Raw genomic sequence first — 15,592 nt, forward strand, 5'->3', positions numbered from 1 at the left:
AAACATGATGATGGCAATAATGCCACTCTAAGTTTGTAAAGATAATAATCTTATATGTAGTCATATCCCAAGCAAATACTAAAATAACCAATGAGGCCACATCATCCTTATGAAGTGAGGCATGATGTGTATTTTGAGGGAATGGACATTTTTAATCATGTGTAGAAGCAGACTTGAGATCATCTCTTTTTCTGCAGGAAGTTCTATTTTTAGAAGTTAATTCATTACAATGTTTTTCCTTTATCATAACACACATGGGCAATGATATTAATTGTAATATTGTCTGCAGGAAAGTAACATATTTTCCAAGATGTGCATCACTATGGACAAGGGGATTGTTAAATGTGTTGATATCTGTCAAACATTGGAATGATATTCATGCATTGAAATTAAGGCTTCAACAGAATAGTATTGAAGTTGGAATAGGAGCAACTTCATGATCTGAAGCTTCCGAATATCTTAGACATTATGACTGCATTTTCAGGGATCATTTCTCTAGTTTGTAATACCTAAACCTTCGGCATCTTCCTTAGTTTTGAACCAGGGCAGTCCTGTAACTCATTTATCAATGTAAACATGCTATTTACTGAGAAACCCTTGCAAAGTCTGGAAAGTATGTTAGCTTGGGCCTGAAGAGGTCCAACAGCTTCAACAACTCACCATCTCTTGTTGTATTTGATGACTAAAGGAGGGGGAGGGTGTAGATGTAACCAACCTTCTTATTAAATAAGATGCAGAACCAATGCAAAGAAGAAAGCCAAGAGGTCAGAGCTAAGAGCTAAAACCTTACCCTTCCTCCTGCAGTGGTCCTACCTCTCCGAACCAGAGCTACCCCTGTGTTAAAGTCTTTATATAGAGTTCCTGTTCTGCCTTCTCATTGGTTGTAAACCCAACCACATGACTGCCTCGTCACGGCCTGTCTGTATAGGTCTCCAGGTTTTCTATGATTGGTATTGAAATTAAAGGCATGTGTATCCAATACTGGCTGTATCCCTGAACACACAGAGACTTACCCAGCTCTGCCTACCAAATGCTGGGATTACAAGCGTATGCCACCACTGCCCTGCTTTCCTATGGCTTGCTAATAGCTCTGACCCCTGGGCAACTTTATTTATTAACATACAAATAACATTTTAATACAAATAAAATATCACCATAGGAGGGAGAGTAGAGAATTATTGTTCAATATCCAGAGACACCTTGAAAAGTAACCCTTCTCAATATCTCCTGTGCTGGTTGCAAAACAATGTGGGTATCCCCAAGTACACCAGTAAATGGTAAATATAGGAACATCCAGTTGTATGTTGCCGTAATAAAGAGTGACAGGTGAGATGGTGTTTCTAGATGACTGCTCAGTATAACTCTCAAAAGAGAAAAAAATTACAGAGTTTCTAGAGAACCTCACACATATCAAACCATTCACATCCCCTCTTAGGCTTCAACTTGAATATCACTATCAACTTTGGGGATCACTATCCAGCTCAATATCACCCTGATACAGGTTAATAGAATATCTCAGGGTCTGTGTTATCACAGGATCACACCATAGTTAGGGACTAAACACAAAATATAATGTACTAACTAAGCCCACACAAGGGATGGTAACCAAAACCTCCCATTCTAAACTGTTCTGGTACAACATCTCACAGTTTTTTCCAGGGACATAACCAGCTAACAAAATGTTAGGTATAACGTGATCCAAGGCCTACAGGATTCTTATCTAACTTCCTTGGACAAGGTTAACAAATTCAGCTCCCCACTGTCCACAGAGGAAGCCTACACCAACCCCACAGGGACAAGCTGAGATTATATCTCAGAAAAAGCCTGAAGTCCTAGTGCCTGAAGGCCTACTTCAGTAACCAACACAGCCAATCAAAAGAAGAGTATGATTGAAGAGAGGCGACAACTGTATACATATTTGGTATTTAAACCCTGAGTGAGGTGTTGCTTGGCCAGATCCCGGGGCCTCAGCAATTTCTGAAGAGTTGAGTCTGTGGAACACATAGAAGCAGCAGAAGTCACCACAGGTGAGGCCCTGCCAATGCAAAGGCAGTATGGGATGTAGCCCTGTAGGGGAGCCGTAAGAGACTCTATGGAGGATGGGACAGATCCCTCAAAAGGAGAATATATTCTAAGGCTCAGCAGCCCTGCTGTGTGTAGGAGTGAAGAAGGCAAAGAGGAAATCAGGCCCTTCTTGGGCCCGGATTTGTATAAGTTCCTGTTAAGTGCAAATGTGGGTCTGTCCATAGAGTGTTACATCTGGTCCTTTGAACACCAGTAACCATCACTGTCACTTCCTGGACAATAGAGATTGTTAATTGCACATAATCTCTTTGTGCATGTGTTTTCAATTGACATGTGCAGCATGTCCCTATTCAGGTACTTTGGGGACATTTCTTTAGAGACCCAGAAAGTTCTGAACATGAAATCCCATGAGTAGTTTTCTGTTGTACTTTACCTGAACTCCTGGATCTGACTTTATATGCTTTCCCCATGTGACACCATTCTAGTTGACCTAGTTAGAAGAGAGTTTGGTCTCATGGTCTTAGCTGTAGGGCAGAAGGAATAGTAACTGATTCTTACTACATTCTTTATAGAAGACATTTCACAAAGTTTCCATTCAAGAAGGGAAGGGTAAAAGACAAGAAGACCTAACCCTGTGTTATATTAAAAAGGGATTTGATACCATGTGGCCCATACTTTGAGCTCATCTTGAAACTAGGAGTTGATACCACATAACGGAAGTTTTACATCATATAAATTGCAAATCAGTGATATTCTATATTCTCGGTTGTTTTTAGCATCTGGTCCTCCATATGTATGGAGAGCTCTCTGAAATAATAAGAAGCAGTACACCTGAAGTTTTTATTGCTAGAATTTTGGGCATGTATTCTTCATTTTTTATGTTTGATCTAATAAGAACCAGTGGCTGATTTGGTTCAAACACATTCTCAGCCTTTTCTACAGTCTCTGGGGTAGTATTTGGAAGAATACTTCAAAAAATTTTATTGACCATAAATTACTTAATTTATCATTCATAAAATATTTCTTTAAATGTTTAAATATAGTCATGTCTTAATTTCTTTTTTCCAACCCAGGTCTTGAATTATGACTCCTGCTTTCTTCCTGGCTATCCTGTGCTTGGAAGTGGCTTCAGGTGTCCTAGCCCTTGATCCCAGGTTGGATGTTGAATGGCAAGAATGGAAGATGAAATATGAAAAATCATACAGCATGGTTGGTAACCTAGAAACTGTCCAGAAGAGCCTCAGAGTGAATCGACATTGCTGTTGCAAGTGTCAAGGCACATTAACAGTCAAAGACCTCATGCCCCACTAAGAGATTATCTAATCACAATCACTGTGAGCACACAGTGGCCTGATCCCCTTTTCCTCAATATGTGGAGATTGTGTGGCTACAGTATACTGAAATCCCTCCCCTTGGCCTTTATTTACCTGTAACTGCAAATCTACTTGGTCAGCTTGTCCAGAAATTAATTAGAAATAACTATTCTCATTTCTAGGAGGAAGAAGAACTAAAGAGATCAATATGGGAAAAAAACATGGAAATGATCAAACGTCACAATTGGGAAAACAGCTTGGGTAAGAATGGCTTCACCATGGAAATGAATGGCTTTGGTGACATGGTGAGTATGACATGGATTGCTTCATACTGTGTTCTCTTGAGTGCTTTACATGTAGTCCTTTGTTTTATAAATAATTTATGGACTTTTCCTTGAAGACTGTGGAAGAATTCAGGAAAAAAATGAATAATATTCCAGTCCGGGCTCATAGGAAGGGGAAAAGCATCAGGAAGCGTGAAGTTGGTGGTGTTCTCCCCAAATTTGTGGATTGGAGAAAGAAAGGCTATGTGACTCCTGTGCAGGACCAGGTATGACAGTATTACAAGCCCATATTCTTAAACTATGTTGAAGAGGAAAAGGACTTGGTACTTTTGTGTGCACAATGAGAGATCTGAAGTTCATTTTTAAAATAATATTCTTTTTTTGAATGCTTCGTACAATTTTACAGTGTCTATTGATTCTAGCAATCTACCACACACACTCTCTAATTATTAGCTTCTACCCCATCTCTTTGTATAATTTATGTCCCATTTTATTGTCATTAATAATCCATAAAACCAATAGGTCCTACTCAAATGTTCATGTGTGTGGACATCCAATGGGGCATGAGCAAAGTGACAGAAGTCATGTTCTCTAGGAGACTAACCATCCTTTCCTAGGTATTTGTCAACTGCTAGTACATAATTTTCATAAATTATTATGCTGTCTATGTTGACAGTATAGTTAGTATTTGTTTGTGGATGATTGTATTTTATTTCCTGCTTAGGAATATTGTAATTCTTGTTGGGCTTTTGCTGTGACTGGTGCCATAGAAGGACAGATGTTCAAAAAAACTGGCAACCTCACCCGTCTGAGTGTTCAGAACCTAGTGGACTGTTCTAAACCACATGGCAATAATGGCTGTGATTGGGGTGATCCGTACATTGGCTATGAGTATGTTTTGCACAACGGAGGTGTGGAGGCTGAGGCAACCTATCCATATGAAGGAAGAGTAAGTGGACCTCCTATGTTGTGGGACTACTGTAGAGATAACTGACTGTCTTCAGAGCTGAGATTAGTTGGTAGAATCACTCTGTACATCATCAATGCTGTCATAAGCATATTGACATTTGCATAGCTTTCTGGTGGGGTGAATTTGGTGCAGCTCTCTTTGCTTCTGTGCACAGGGAGAATATGCAATCTATTGTACATACTAAACAGATTTTTCCACCATTAATATTTCTTATGGATAGGAAGACCAATTGGTTATCACTGAAGTTATGAGAATTAATTTTCTGTTCCAAATCTCCCAGTAGCATTTCACTTCCTGAGATGTTTATAACAGCCCATACTTGAGTGTGCTCAGCTGCAAAGGGAAGAGTGCTGTGGTTGTGACTCTTGCCCTCTAGGACTTGGGTGGAAGTAACTGAGACTCTTTTTTTTTTTTTGCTTTTTTGAGACAAGGTTTCTCTGTGCTCTGTGTAGCTTTGAGCCTTTTCCTGGAACTTGCTTTGTAGACCAGGCTGGCCTTGAACTCACAGAGATCCACCTGCCTCTGCCTACTGAGTGCTGGGATTAAAGGAGTGCGCCACAACCGCCCGGCCGTAACTGAGTCTCTTAACTCTTTGTTTTTTAAAGGAAGGACCATGCAGGTATGATCCAAAGAATTCTGCTGCTAAAATCACAGGATTTGTATCCCTCCCACAAAATGAGGATAGTCTAATGGCTGCTGTAGCAACTATTGGGCCCATCTCTGCTGGAGTTCATATTGCCTCTAATTTGTTCACTTTCTACAAGAGAGGTTAGCATATATTATGAAATTAAAAAAAAAACTTGTGATATCCCTGTGCCACTACATATTCATGGGCTCACTTTTATGTATAAAATGTGATATGAACATTTGGGTTTCTAGATTTTTTCCTCCTGTTCATTCAATAATACTGAGTTAGGTTTTTCATCTGATATGACCCCTACATGCAAGTTAATATGTTATAATTCATAAAATTTATTGCTCATATAATCTTTCAGTTTTTCTCCATTTGTTGGCTGTTTTAAACATATAAAGAGACTGATTATCTAAAATCAAATTATAACAGAACATCTTGAATTAAGCAATTTATAACTTGTGAGTTTAACTTTGCATGAAATTGCAGTAGCAAAAACATAAGATTCCAAGAAGTCATCTTAGATGCACATAGATAAATGTGTTTCAACAAATTTATGCTCATTTGTATTTCTTGAGTTTTCTGTGAAATCCTATATATGTTAGTAATCTTGGTAACAATTCATCCAACTGTGAGGTCTGATTGTACTTTATATCATTTCAGGGATCTTGGAAAATGCTTACCTATAGTTACCTATGGTGGCAGTGGTCACAGTCAGGTGTCATGGGCATCTCACACCAGCTTCCATTTTATTTCTCAGGTATTCTTCATGACAAAAAATGCAGCAACACAACAGTGAATCATGTGGTTCTGGTTGTTGGTTATGGATACGAGGGAGAAGAAACTAATGGCACAAAATACTGGCTGGTCAAAAACAGGTATGGCCCGCCAAAAATAAAACAAACATATATTTAAAATTCCAAGGGCTAGAGGGATAAGTCAGTGGTTAAGAACACTGGCTACCCTTCCAGAAAACTCATAAAGAGATTGTCTGTTGCAGTCAGTATTTGGATAGCTCCCTAGAGAACTTTGTAACAGTTCTCTGTTCTTAAAAAAACCTGTTCTCATTTTCCCTTGTACATGTATAAGTGGTATGTACATATATACATGTTTGCATGTCTGTGGATACATGTGTGTGCAAGTGGACATGTGTAGAGGCCTGATGTTAACACCAGTTTTTTCTCAATCATTATCCAACTTCTATAATGAGGCAGTGTCTCTCACTGATGTAGGAGTTCACTGTCTAATCTGGCCAGCCTATTTGTTCCAAGTATGTCCTGTGTTCATGTCCAAGAACTTGTGTTATGGAGACGGAAACTACAATGTCTTCATGCCTTTATTCTTCTACTAAATGGAAGCCACAATTTCTTTCAGCTGGGGTGACGAATGGGGCATTCAGGGATACATGAAGATTTCCAAAGACCGGAACAACCACTGTGCAATTGCTTCATATGCTGACTATCCCATCGTGTGAGCAGCCTGATGGTGACAAGGAAGTACTTGGCAGGTGACGGCATTTCCTGAATAATGCCATCTGCTTCAGTGACCAGCCTTTCCCTGGTGTATTAAAGAGCTGAGTTCCAGTAGAGCCCCATTGCCATGTGAATTGTCTTAGCTTTCAGTTATTTGACATTATGAACATATAACTGTTGCTCTCACTAAGGAATATTCATGGTTCCTGCAGCAATTTCTTTCAGTTTTAATGATTGTGCAAGTAAAACACTAAAATTCAAGCATAATTTCTGTCTTCTTTCTTTTTTCCTGGAGTTTGTTTTGGTGGTCAAACACACAATTCATCTTAAATTCAGGAGTGAACGAAGTGCTAGTGTTCAGGAGAAAGGGTGGGTTACTCATTCTTATACTCATGTGATGGATGCATTCTACCATTGGTTGTCATTTGTTTTTAGGGTTCTATTTATCCACCAGCAACCCCGCCCAGAAAGATTATATGAAGATTTTTTGCTTTGACATTTTTAGTTGACACAAATTTACCCAGTTTCAATTCTTGGCCATGCTGTGCAGTGAGATGGCACCACGTGTCCTTCCTCTGCATAGTGTTGGGCTGTCATTCTATCTCATCTATAACTTCAACCTTGCACTAGCTTCTGCTAGAGCCCAGTAACTCTACTACAACAGGACCTGTTAAATTCAACATGGCTGAAAGCATAAGATAAAGACCTTAAAACAGCCTTTATAAGTATGATAGAGTTCCTTACAGAAGAAAGGAAGAAATCAATAAAGATAGAAACAGTGAAAGAAAATAAATAAAATAGTTAAATACTTAAGAGTAAAAATGGAACCAATAAGGAGAATGCAAACTGAGGGAAAACTGGAAATGAAAATAGTAATTTGACCATGAACCTCAGAGGTAAGACTCATCAACAGAATATAAGACACAGAAGAAAGAATGTTAAAGAATTGAAGACAATACACAAAAAATGGATACATAAGTCAAAGAAAATGTTAAATCTAAAAAACTGAATTCACAACACATACCATGAAAAGAACAAATACATGAATAGTAGGAATAGGGTAAGGAGAAGACACTCATGCCAAAGCCACAAAAATAATCAGAGAAGAAATTCCATAACTTATCAAAGAAGGAGCCTGTCAAGGTATAAGAAGCATGCAGAATGCCAAGTAGACTGAACCAAAAAAGAAATTCCCCTCAATACATAAGAACCAAAATATTAAGCAAACAGAACAAAGAATGAATTTTAAAAGCTTCAAGGAAAAATGGCAAAGTAACATATAAAGATAGACCTTTAGAATAACACCTGACTTCTCAATAGAGCCTCTAGAAGGCAAAAAGGCCAAGACAGATATTCTCTAAACTCTTTGAGACCAAAGATGCTTCCCTAGACAGCTACATCCAGCAAAACTTTCATTCACAACAGACAGAGAAAGAAAGACATTCTATGATAAATCAAAATTTAATCAGTGTTTATATAAAAATCCAGACTTATACGAGGCTCTAGAAGAAAAACTTCAACCCAAAGAGGTTAATAGATACCCAAGAAAGCAGAAGTAATAAATAAACCAAGACAAGCAAATCAAGGGGGTGGGTACTATATTAAAATTACAGAAATCAGTAAACACTGCTCCTTGATAACAAACACCACCAATGATCTCAATTCCACAATAAAAAGACAGACAAACATAATGGATGCAAAACAGGATCCATCCTTCTGTTGCATTTAAGCAGCACACCTTAACATCAAGAACAGAGATCGTCTCAGGGTAAGAAGATGGAAAATGATATTCCAAGCAAGTGGACCTAAGAAGCAAATTGGTGTAGCCAGCTAGTATATGTCAAAATAGACTGAACCAAAACTAGAAGAAGAGATAATGAAGTATATTACATATTAATCAAATGAAAAATTCATCAAGAAGTCATTGCAATTTTTAACACCTGTGCATCAAGTACAAAGGCAGCAAAGTTAATAAAGAAACACAACTACAGCTTAAATCACATACTGACCTTTATACACTTTATAGTGGGCATCGTCAATGCTCCAGTCTTGCCAATAGAGAAGTTACCCAGAAAGTGAAAACAGAAATGCTGGAACTTACTGATGTCATAAGCCAAATATATTCAACATATATTTATAGAAAATATTACTCCAACACAAAAGAATATATCTTTTTTTCTCAACATTCCATGGAACCTTCTCCAAAACTGGACACATACTAAAACACAAATTAAGTCTCAACTGATACAAGAAAATCGAAATAATACCCTCCATCCTATCTGACCACTAATTAAAGCTGGATATCAATAACAACAGAATGATTACAAACTAATGGAAACTCAACAACTCACTAGTGAATGAAAAATGTTTCAAAACAGAAATTAAGTAAGAAATTAGATAATTTCAAGAATTGAAAATGAATTCACAACATAGCTAACCATATCGGACAAAATGAAGAACATTCTAAGAGGAAACTACACAGCACTAAATGCCTACACAAAGAAATTGGAAAGATTTCATAATCATAATTTAACAGCATACTCAAAAGGTCTAGAACAAAAAGAAGAAATCACATCTAGAAATTGTAAATGTCAAGAAATAATCAAATTTAAGACTAAAATCAATAAAATAAAATAACAAAATGATACAAAAAATCAATGAAGCAAAGAGTTGGTTCTTTGAGAACATCAATAAGATTGACAAATCCTTAGCCAAATTAATTAAAGGGCAGAGAGATATGATCCAAATTAGGAAAATTAGAGATGAAAATGGGGATATAACAACAGACACTGAGGAAATTCAGAGAATCATAGGAACATTCTTTAAAAATCTGTGTTCTTAACTGGGTGGTGGTGGTGCACGGCTTTAATTCCAGCACTCGGGAGACAGAGCCAGGTGAATCTCTATGAGTTCAAGGCCAGCCTGGTCTACAGAGGGAGATCCAGGACAAGCACCAAAACTACACAGAGAAACCCTGTCTTGAAAAAAAAAATCTGTGTTCTACCAAATTGGAATTTTTTTTAAAAAAGTGGATAATTTTCTTGAAACATATTACTTACTAAACTTAAATCACCTTAAAATCATTTTTAAAAATAGCACTTTAAATAGACATATCTTCCAGTGAAAGAGAGGCAGTGATCAAAAGTCCTAAAACAAACAAACAAAAAACCAAAAAACAAACAAACCAACAAACAGCACAGGGCCAGATCGTTGTAGGACAGAATTATACCAGACTTTCAAAGAGTTAGTGCCAATACTCCTCAAACTATTCCAAAATATATAAACAGAATGGACTTGGCCCAAATTTTTATGGGTTCACAATTATACTGGTATCTAAACCTCATAAACGGAAAACAAATAAGGGGGGTTGCAGGCAAATTTCCCTTATGAATATAGATGCAAAAATAATAAAACAATTGTAAACTGAATCCAATTCCAATTTGGTAGAACACAGATTTACATATCTATGTAAAAATCATACACTATGATCAAATAGGCTTCACCCTAGAGATGCAAGGATGGTTCAGCATATCTAAATCAATAAATGTAACTTGACATATAAACAAACTGGAAGATGAAAAACACATGATCATATCATCAGATGCAGAAAAGGTCTTTGACAAAAATCTAGCACCCATTCATGATAAAAATCTTGGAGAGATTAAGGATATAAGGAACATACCTCAACATAATAAAAGCATTTTCCTGCAAGCCCATAGCTGACAAGAGAGAAAATCAAAACAATTTCCCTAAAATCAGGAACAAGACAAGGTTATCCACTCTCTCCATACCTACAATATAACACTTGAGTCATAACTATACCAACAAGACAACTGAAGTTATCAAACTGGTATGAATTGGAAGGGAAGAAGTCAACACACCTGTATTTGCATGTAATATGATAGTATATATAAGTGATCCTAAAATTACCCCCAGGAAAATCCTACAGCTTATGAACATTTTCAGAAAAGTATCAGGATACAAAATTTAATCACAAAAATCAGTAGCCCTCTTACATACAAATGACAATTAGACTGAGAAAAAAATCACAGAAGTAATACCCTTCACAGTGGCCTCAAAAATATAAAATAGCGTAGAGGTAACAAATCAAGCAAGTAAAAGTCTTGCATGATTTAAAAACAGTTAAGTCATATAGGAGAGAAGATGAATATATCTCCCATGCTGATGGATAGTGTAGAATTAATACAGTGAAAATATTTATTCTACCAAAAGCAATATACAGATTTAATATAATCTGCACAAAAATATGAACATCATTATTCAGAAAACTTCAAAGGTCAATTTTCAGCTTTATGTGGAAACACAAATAACCCAGGGTAGCTAAAACAATCCTGGCTAATTAAAGAAAGATCTACAGGAGGTATCACAACACCATCATTCAGGCAAAGCAGAAGCCTATAGAATGGGAAAAGTTTCTTTTTTTTAACCTATTACACATCCAATAGGGGGCTCACATCCGAAATATATGAGGAACTTAAGAAACTGGATATCAGGAAAACAACTAACCCAATTTTAAAATACGGTGTAGATCTAACCAGAGAATTCTCAAAAGAGGAACCTCAAATGTCTGGTAATCACTTAAACTAATGTTCAGCATCCTTAGTAATCAGGGAAATACAAATCAAAATTACCTTGAGATTTCATTTTACACTAGTCAGAATTTCTAGGATCAATAAAACAAGAGGTAGGTTATGCTGGTGACGATGTGGACTTAGGAGAACTCTCACCCATTGCTGGTGGGTCTTCAAGTTTGTACATTCACTATGAGAATCTGTGTGGTGATAACTCAGGAAGATGGAATCCATCTACCTCATGGTTCAGCTATTCCACTATTGTGCATATGACCAAATGATACTCCATTTTACCACAGAGATACTTGCTCAACCATGGTGCTTACTGCTGTATTCATAATATTCAGAAATTTTAATCATTTGAGATATACATCAGCAGATGAAAGGATAAGGAAGGTTTACCTAATGGAGTACTACTCAGCTGTTTAAAAAATGAAATCATTAAATCCACATGCCAATGGATGGAAGTAGAAAAAAATCATCCTGAATGAGCCATCCCAAACCCAGAAAGACAAATATAATATGGATTTGCAAATATGCAGATGTGAAGTAGATGATAAGCAATCTACCACCCATAGAAACATCATGAGTAGGGATAGAACAAGGAACTGAGGTGGGAGCTGATAGCTATCCCTAGGAAGGGAAAATGTGATCCTTAGTAATGGAGGGCAGGGGTGAAAAGGGAAGAGAAGATGGGGAGGGGGATGAATGGGGGAAGGGATGAGAGCGGGATATATGGCGAGACGTTAAAATGAAAGACTGTTTGAACGGTAGCATGGAAACCTAATACCATAGAATCTTCCTAAAATGTATGTATACAGATATGAAGGTCATCTAAATGCAATCACCAATTAACAGGGAAAATGGACAACTGTGTCTCTGTGTCTGTTTATGTCTTATCTCGGCTTTTTCTCATTCTTTCTGTTTGTTTTTCCTCTTCTGATTTGTCTTTTTTTTAAATTTTTAATTTAATTTCATTATTATTCCTTAAATGCCTTTTATTTTCCAATGAGATAAAGAAAGGTGGTGGATGGGATGGCAAGGGATATATATAGAAATTGTGAAGAGTAGAGAGAGAGCAAACCATAAAAAGGATACATTGTGTGAAAGAAAATTGATTTTCAATAAAAGAAAAAAATCAACATAAAAAGCAGTAAAACTTCTATTTCATTATATTACAAATATAAAAAATGGATAAATATCTAGATGCATAAGACTTACCAAATTTAAGACAAAAATTGTTAAACAGAGTGATTATCAGCAATCAGGTTCAAGCTACAATGAATATCTAATAAAACGTCTTACCCCGCTACCCATTTAAAAAAAAAAACAGGGGCAGAGGGTTAACTAAAGACTATTAACAGAACTTAAAAAATAACATTAATGATACTCAAATTATTAAACAAAACAGAAAATGTAAGAAGGACCTTCGCTTTCTTTATTCAACTCTTGTGCACTTCACCCGCTCACTCCCTTTCAAATCCAAACCCCTTGTTCCTTATTTGCTAAATGCTTTATGAAGCCAGTGTTAACAAGGCACCAAAATCAGATAGAAATTCAACAACAACAGCATTAGCAGCAAAATTTAGAGACCTATCTACCTAAGCTACAAAGATTCTAAAAGTTATCACTAAAATATTGGCAAACATAACTGAAAGATATATCAAAAATATCATTCACCATGACCAACTTGTCTTCATTCCAGAAATTCAGAGATAGATCACTATGTGGAAATCAACAAATGTTGCCAATCATATATATTTATTCAAGATAGAACTCAAAAGATCTCTATTGACAAAACCCAACATCATTTTATGATAGAAGTATTAGTGGCAGATGTACACTGAACATAATAAAGGCTAGGTATATCATGTATATAATCAACACCATGCTAAATGGAAGAATACTGAGTCTCTCAAAGATCAGGAAGAAGACAAGGATGACAACTCTCTCTTCTCCTTTTTTAATATAGTGGTTGAAGTCTTAGATAATGGAGTAAGATAAGAGGAGAAAATAAAGTAGATGAAAATAAGAAAAGAAGCCAAGTCCTGTTAGCTGACATTATTATTATATACATAACAGACTCAAATGAGTTCACAAAAATTACTTGAAGGTGATAAAGACTTGCATAAAAGTTATGAGCTACAAAATAACTCACACAAATCTCTAGCTTTCTCATGTATCAAAGAAATGTATAGAAATGATAGAAATGAAATGAAACAATGTCATTCATATGGCAACAAAATATATAGTACTGAGGACTATAGCTAACTAACAAAATGAAAGACATATACAGTGAAAACTTTAAGACATGGCAAAAAGACACAGGAGGATGGCCAGACTCATTATGTTTATGAGTTGGAAAAATAGTGTGCGAAAATAGTTCTTCACTCAAGAAACATTCTACATATTCAATGCAACACCATCCAAATTCTAGGTTTACTTATAACAGACTTATGAATATACATTCCAAAAACATTATGGATGCAAAAAGTACCAATTTAGCCAAGGCAATCTTGAACTAAAAGAATATACTATGGGCAATATCACTGTACCTGAATTCAAAATATAGTATAGAACCATCATAATAAAAACAGTATGGTACTGGCACATAAAAACAGACAAATTAAAATGTAAAAGAATAGAAGAGTCATATATAAATACATACAGCTACACCTACCTGACTTTTTACAAGGATGTAAAAAAAAAAAAAACAACAACCCACATACATTGAAGAAAATACAACATCCTCAACAAATGATGGTAGAAAACATCTGTGAATCACAGGCATAGAAGAAGAAAAAGAACAATACAAGGTGAATGACAGAGGTCTGATCTTCACCAGGATCATAGAAGAAAACTTTCCCAAATGCCACAAACTAAGAAAAGATGTACTGATCAGATATGAGAGGAACACAGAACACCAAATATATAGGGCCATAAAAGAAGCTCTACACACCATATTATAGTTAAAATATTAAGTATACAAAAAAAGAAAAGGTATTGAGAGCTACTAAAGAAAAGCCACGAATCAAAAACAAGGGCAAACCCATTAGAATAACAGGTGAATTCTCAATGGAAACTTGAAAAGACAAAAGGGCTTAAGTAATGCGCTCTAAGTTCTAAGAGACCACAGATGCCAGCCCAGACTACTTTATCCAGATGCCAGCCCAGACTACTTTACCCAGCAAAAATACCTGGCAATGTTTTAGGATGATGAAAAGCTTTCCATGATACAGGCTAACAAAACTATGTCTGGCAAACCAGCTATGATGGCTAATTTTGGTTGTCAGCTGAACACACATGGAAAAGAGAACCTCATTTGAGAAATCGTTTCCATCAGATTGGCCTATGGGCATGCATTTGGGGCATTTTCTTGACTGCTCATTGGTGTAGAGGTGCCCAGCCCATTGGGGATGATAACTTCCCTATACAGGTGGGCCTAAGCTGTGCAAGAAAGGAGGCTGAACAGGAGACTGGGAGCGCGTCAGCATTCAGCAGTGGGAAATGGCTTCTACTTCAAACTCATACCTTGAATTCCATACCTGGATTCCTTCAATGACAAATGGTAAACTGTGAAATATAACCTTTCACCCCCTCCCTAGTTTTCTTTTGGTAATGATGTCTAGTGTAGTGGCAGGAGCCAACCAAAGCAGAGCAGAAATTGGTAGCTGGAAAATGAGGTGTTGCTATGATAGACCAGACTGTGTTGTTTCAAAGGGGAATTGTGGTGGCATTTGGAACCTTGGGCTATAAAAGCCATTGAGGGCTAAGGCCTTAATGTGCTGTTCAGGGTATTCTATAAATTATGTGGAAGTCCTGAGGCAAGAATGGATGCTGTCAATTGTAGTAAGTCTAACTTTTGTTTGTGTGTGAAGCTATTAGGGTAGAAATGATGGAGGAGTGAGAATATTGTGTCTAGGAAGAAGTACACATCAGCCCCAAACTGGGCATTCTAATTATATAAGTATAAGGATTATAACTTAAAACTGATTTTACTTAACTTAGAAAACATTTAGCTGGGCAGTGGTGGTACACACCTTTAATCTCAGCACTCAAGAGGCAAAGGCATGCAAATCTCTGTGAATTCAAGGCCAGCCTGGTCAACAAAATGAGTTCCAGGACAGCCAGGGTTCTTACACAGAGAAAGCCTGTCTTAAAGAAGACAGAGAGAGAGAGAGAGAGAGAGAGAGAGAGAGAGAGAGAGAGAGAGAGAGAGAGAGAGAGAGAGAGAGATGAAAAATAAATAAACAAATATAAACATTTAGTCTGACTAGGAAAAATGTAAAGTATGTGAGACAGAAT

General features: G+C 36.7%; 1 protein-coding gene across 2 annotated transcripts; it reads left to right on the forward strand.

The window, feature by feature from the left end:
- Nucleotides 1–3,108: 3,108 nt before the first annotated feature.
- LOC128104082 (cathepsin R-like) lies at nt 3,109–6,760 on the forward strand. 2 transcript variants are annotated; one of them, XM_052728842.1, is made up of 7 exons: nt 3,109–3,234; nt 3,521–3,643; nt 3,739–3,888; nt 4,347–4,571; nt 5,198–5,360; nt 5,984–6,101; nt 6,598–6,760. In XM_052728842.1, the coding sequence occupies exons 1-7, from the start codon at nt 3,109–3,111 to the stop codon at nt 6,695–6,697; spliced, it is 1,005 nt and encodes a 334-aa protein (XP_052584802.1). In that variant the 3' UTR covers nt 6,698–6,760. The 2 variants fall into 2 exon arrangements, with proteins under 2 accessions (XP_052584802.1, XP_052584803.1); XM_052728843.1 differs by having other exon boundaries at nt 3,524–3,643.
- Nucleotides 6,761–15,592: the final 8,832 nt, after the last annotated feature.

The sequence above is a fragment of the Peromyscus californicus genome, unplaced genomic scaffold (assembly GCF_007827085.1).
Source record: "Peromyscus californicus insignis strain IS unplaced genomic scaffold, ASM782708v3 Scaffold_8__1_contigs__length_139910024, whole genome shotgun sequence".
Classification (NCBI taxonomy): Eukaryota; Metazoa; Chordata; class Mammalia; order Rodentia; family Cricetidae; genus Peromyscus; species Peromyscus californicus.

Coding starts and splice junctions, on each gene's coding strand:
- LOC128104082 (XM_052728842.1), top strand. CDS start 3,109: ATGACTCCTGCTTTCTTCCTGGCTATCCTGTGCTTGGAAGTGGCTTCA. Junction 3,644..3,738: donor TGAATGGCTTTGGTGACATG/GTGAGTATGACA, acceptor TTTTCCTTGAAG/ACTGTGGAAGAATTCAGGAA. Junction 6,102..6,597: donor TACTGGCTGGTCAAAAACAG/GTATGGCCCGCC, acceptor AATTTCTTTCAG/CTGGGGTGACGAATGGGGCA.